General features: G+C 41.4%; 1 protein-coding gene across 4 annotated transcripts; it reads right to left on the minus strand.

Annotated features, from left to right (window-relative positions):
- Positions 1-1,329: 1,329 nt before the first annotated feature.
- On the minus strand, positions 1,330-4,619 carry LOC101773996 (cinnamoyl-CoA reductase 2). 4 transcript variants are annotated; one of them, XM_012844170.2, is made up of 5 exons: positions 4,449-4,619; positions 4,197-4,366; positions 3,768-3,953; positions 1,804-1,954; positions 1,330-1,720 (listed from the first exon to the last, which is right to left on the minus strand). In XM_012844170.2, exons 1-4 carry the CDS (start codon positions 4,564-4,566, stop codon positions 1,847-1,849), a joined length of 582 nt encoding a protein of 193 aa, XP_012699624.1. In that variant the 5' UTR covers positions 4,567-4,619; the 3' UTR covers positions 1,330-1,720; positions 1,804-1,846. The 4 variants fall into 4 exon arrangements, 2 of the variants coding, with proteins under 2 accessions (XP_012699624.1, XP_022680252.1); XR_002676511.1 differs by having other exon boundaries at positions 1,804-4,103; XR_002676512.1 differs by lacking the exons at positions 4,197-4,366; positions 4,449-4,619 and adding an exon at positions 4,025-4,190 and having other exon boundaries at positions 1,804-3,953.

The raw sequence follows: 4,619 nt of genomic DNA on the forward strand, positions 1-4,619 counted from the left end.
AAAGGAGGTTCCTGACCCGCCACAACAGCATCTTCATGACATCTTTGCAAATAACGAAGCATTGCTTTCTCCCACATGCTCATTTTCTTTAGCTTATCATGAGGGCCAACTATGGTTTTCCCCTTACCGCAAGAGGAACAACGATCACCCCCACCATCGCTACTACCTCCAACAGCAGAAGCCATCTCTATGTATGAAAATTCATACCTTAGCCTTGCTTGCATACACACGTCATCTCCATTCTTCCTCATTCTAACCAACTCATTTTTCTCCCTCTCTAAAGCATAAAACAAAGCATAACAACAATAAATGAAAGGAGGACAAAATAACTGACCTTCACAACAGTTTGGATTAGTGAAATCCCCATGGAAATAAGGAAAAAAATTTAGGCAACACCTCCCCTAAGCTTGCTTCAGCACCATGAAGAGGAGGATGGAGCTCTCTGTCTTGTGGAGTGGAGTGGCTCGGCGGAAGGAGGAAAAAGAGGCCTCTATCTTGCAATTTTATAAGGGAGGAGTTTTTTGTCCCGATTGGAAATTCCAACTGGGATAAAAACAAACCCCTTTTGTCCTGGTTAGAAATACCAACTGGGACAAAAGCCTCCCCCTTTTGTCCCGGTTGGTAATTCCAACCGGGAGTAAACCTTTTGTCCGGTTGGTAACTCCAACCGGGACAAAAGTAGGGCCGTCGGTGGTAAAAAAACTAGCTGTTACAACTGGGACTAAAGGGGGGCTTTAATCCTAGTTGGTATTTATAACCGGGACTAAAGCTCCCCCAATTTAACCTACCGTGGCGCGCCACCTTTAATCACGAGTCAACTTTAAACTGAGATAAAAGGGTATGCATGGAAGGTGAGTTGTCTACTAGTACTAGTGGTAGTATCATAGCAAGTTAACCAGTGCGGCGTTACACATAAACAGCTTGCATGCCGTGCGCAAAATTACTCCCAGTAATACTTCAGGTACGGTGTCCCTTCAGTATGCTCACAGAAAAATGAAGTGAAAATTTTAGTAGCCAAGAGTGATTTGAAGTAGGAATAAATACTTGTGATATTCGTACTAACCACCTATAGTTTTTGACGGTTCACCATTGACTACTGACTGTGTAGGTTTTAAAACTGACAAACCAAATCACATCACCCATGACTTCATGAGCATGTCTGCCACATTAGGACTACTACTTTTGTTGTATCCCAAGGTTTCTTCTTCGATCATTAAATCACTGAAAGAAACTAGCAAAGCAAAGAAAAGTCAAGGTGAGTATCAAAACAAGCACAACGTAGGAGACAAGTAGACAGTCCAAAATCAGAATTCCGTAGCAAGGATAATAGAGTACATACAGATAACTCATTCTATATTGAATGGGTGATGTGAACAATCATTGTACACAACTACATCTAGCTGACAGTGAACAATTAAAGCAAGTCCCTCAACACATATGCATTATTGGTGTATGATATAATGTATCAATCAACAATGTTCTGTGTAATTAGATAAAAGGAGAAGCAATAAACAGTTTGTTTCATTTATCTATAGCCAGATGAAAAGGATGAGGAAGACGGCAAGGACATCCCTCCACATCCTGCAGAAGCCCTGCCTTCTCGTAGTATTCAATGCTATCAGACAATGTTTCCTCTATTGTCCTTGGTTTCCAGCCCAGATTCTTCAGTTTCTCCGACGTAATTCGTGTGATTATAGATTTAAGATCCGAATCATTGTCACTGCAGAAGACAATTGTAAGCCATGTAAATAAGTGCTAATAAGCAGTCAAGTTCTAACAACATAGTTATGGTAAGAGATCCACCAGTTTACGCAGTTGTAGTTAGGGTGAGTTTTCTTCAAAATGTTCAGTAGATCTTTTGTGCTAACTCGATCTGGTGCACAGAGGTATCTCCCAGATGATTCCGCTTTCTCGTATACCAGGAGCAAAGCATCAGCCACATCACGGACATTAACTACATGCCACAGCAAGTTGTTCATTATAGTAGGACCTCCTTAATATAATCAAGCTAAGAGAATTCAGCAGTGTTACGTAAACTTCTGTAGTTAAGCCATGTAAACTATTGTAGTTTAGCGTGCATTTAAGAGGAATGAGTATGATTCAGCAGAACCACGACAAAATAGAAAATAAAAACATACTTGATTTAATATTAGAATTAACAATGAATAGAGATACCTACAGTCACTGCTGAAAAGATATCAGATGCTAGAAGTTTACATTAGAAGGTAGAGAATGGTTACTTTTTCTGAAATAAACTATTGTTTTTCCTGATAATTTACATGAGAGAGAAACTGTGTACACATTGTAGGTGTAGAACACGTCGGCGTCTAGGGGTCCATCCAGTACTCAAGGCCCCAGTAAGTCAGTAACCCAAGATGATGACAATACCATGAAGGATCTTCCTTGAATGTAATTCAAGAGAGGAAACTAACACTACTGCCAGTGTACTCTGATCCCATCTAAAACTTCAACCATACACTTGGTTATTAATACCAGTATGTTTCCCAATCAAAGACACTGAAATCACCATACATACATGTATTCTTACTATTACTAAATGGATATTCCTTGTAAAGCCTCCACGTTAGTCCTCACAAAATGCATTATAAAAAGAGATAAATCCTAGCAATTATGACAAAAAAAAACAGAAACATCCAACCATTGATCTGGTAACGCTATGTGCCGCAATCCGCAATTCAGACCATATAGACTCATGATGCATGAACGATAAATATATTTTTCATAGTTTAGCGATCATAAAACTGTTTCTTAAATATAATTATAAGTTTATAGCAATGCATTTTAAATATAATTATATTAGTACTCCATGACAATAAATTATGTTAGTTGAAATTCAATGGTATACTTCTATAAGAAAAAAAAATACCATTACACTCATAATTCTTTGATAGTGCAAATCGAACATCTTAAGCGTTGTGGTGCAGGCTGAGATGCCTGTTTATGCTATCACAGTAACAAAGAGTGAGTCTAGGACCTAGAATCCATATTCTTAGTAAAATATATAAAGAATTTTTTAACAAGAGGTATAGTAAGCACTAGAGTTTCAACTTAATTAACATGCGAAGAAAAAAAGAATATGAATGGGAAGATAATGAACCGAGTAATTGGTAGCCAAAGCTTATCATCAACCGGATAGAGATTACAAAGTATCTATATGGGTATTGTGTTAAAATAAATAAAAAGAGCACAAGGATAAACAAATTTGGTTAACTGTGAGTCTAAATTTATATATGAACTTCTAATACTAACGTGGCCTAAGTTTACAGTTATTAGTTTGTGCAGGAGCATGTGTTAATGGGCTAGCTATCCTGATAATAAAGAACAATGAATGGTAAGTAACAGAAAAATACATACACAACCTTTTATAACATAGATGAAGAATTCATTGCTGGCACTAACAGCTGGCTGCAGGAGTGGGCCTAAAACCAGACAAGGGCAAACTGTAACAACATTTAGTCCATTTTTCTCTGCATACTCCAAGGCTTTCTCTTCGGCAAGAGTCTTGGCAGCCATATACCAGTCCAGCCAGCCGAACAAGGTTAGGATTAGCCTAATCCTCCCTAGTAGCAATCAGTAGTAACAAGAATTGCTAACTGAAATATACTTATAATCAGAAACTAGAAAATCAATTGGGAGCATCTGTCTAATAAGCAAACTAAATTAGATGTTCATCTTCAAGCATGTGCTTTGTGGTGCTCTGGTGAACTTCCTTTACTGACAGCAATTCAGTGCCCCAACAAACTAACCTTGTTCTTCAAGCATAAATCTCTGTCTGACCAGCAACTTTCATCTTTCGGCTTGCCTTGAGGCCAATTCGGGTTAAAATGAACGGCAGAAGTGGATGAAACCACAACCACCTTCTGAACATTGTTAGCTGAGCAAGCCTGAAGAATGTTCAAGGTGCCTTTAACAGCTGGTGCCAATACTTCTGACTGCATTGTTAAGGGTCAAGGCAAACAATTAGAAATATCCGATGCTTAATGAGTAAAACTCAATAGGATACACAATTCCGGTAAGAAACTTGCATCTTCACAGTAGTGTATCAGGGAACTCTGCTACGAAATGTGGCTCATGTACACTGACTGCACCAACAGTTAGTTCAACACATCCTAGTTCAGAAGGAAACACTAGGTACGGTCTGAAAGCAAATGGACCGAGTTCAGATAGGTTCTTGCCTCAGGGTCGACAGCCTTAACCGAGGGCACGGGAGACGCGACATGGAAGACCCCCTCGCACCCGGCGACCGCGGTCGCCAGCGCGTCGGGGTCAAGCATGTCGGCCTTGAACAGGCGCAGGTTCCCCGCTGCCCCGTCCAGCCGGCCCAGGTGGGCGTTCTTGGGGTCGCCTGAAACAGCGTCCACCGCCGCCATTACTCTCTGCACATCGACCCGATTCAACAGCGCGCAGAGGCGGCAGCCAACACTCACCTGGATCACGGACGGTGGCGTTCACGGCGTAGCCCCGGGTGAGGAGGAGCTTGACGAGCCACGACGCGATGTAGCTGCCGCCTCCGGTCACGCGCCGCGACGCCGACGGCGACGCCATCTCCTCACCAACCAAACACCAGGTGCCGGCCGGCCGGCTCGGCTTGCTGCTCC

Source organism: Setaria italica, chromosome II (assembly GCF_000263155.2).
Source record: "Setaria italica strain Yugu1 chromosome II, Setaria_italica_v2.0, whole genome shotgun sequence".
Taxonomy (NCBI): Eukaryota; Viridiplantae; Streptophyta; class Magnoliopsida; order Poales; family Poaceae; genus Setaria; species Setaria italica.

Coding starts and splice junctions, on each gene's coding strand:
- LOC101773996 (XM_012844170.2), bottom strand. CDS start 4,566: ATGGCGTCGCCGTCGGCGTCGCGGCGCGTGACCGGAGGCGGCAGCTAC. Junction 3,954..4,196: donor TTAAGGCTGTCGACCCTGAG/GCAAGAACCTAT, acceptor TTAACAATGCAG/TCAGAAGTATTGGCACCAGC. Junction 1,955..3,767: donor ATTTATGCTTGAAGAACAAG/GTTAGTTTGTTG, acceptor TGTGGCATGTAG/TTAATGTCCGTGATGTGGCT.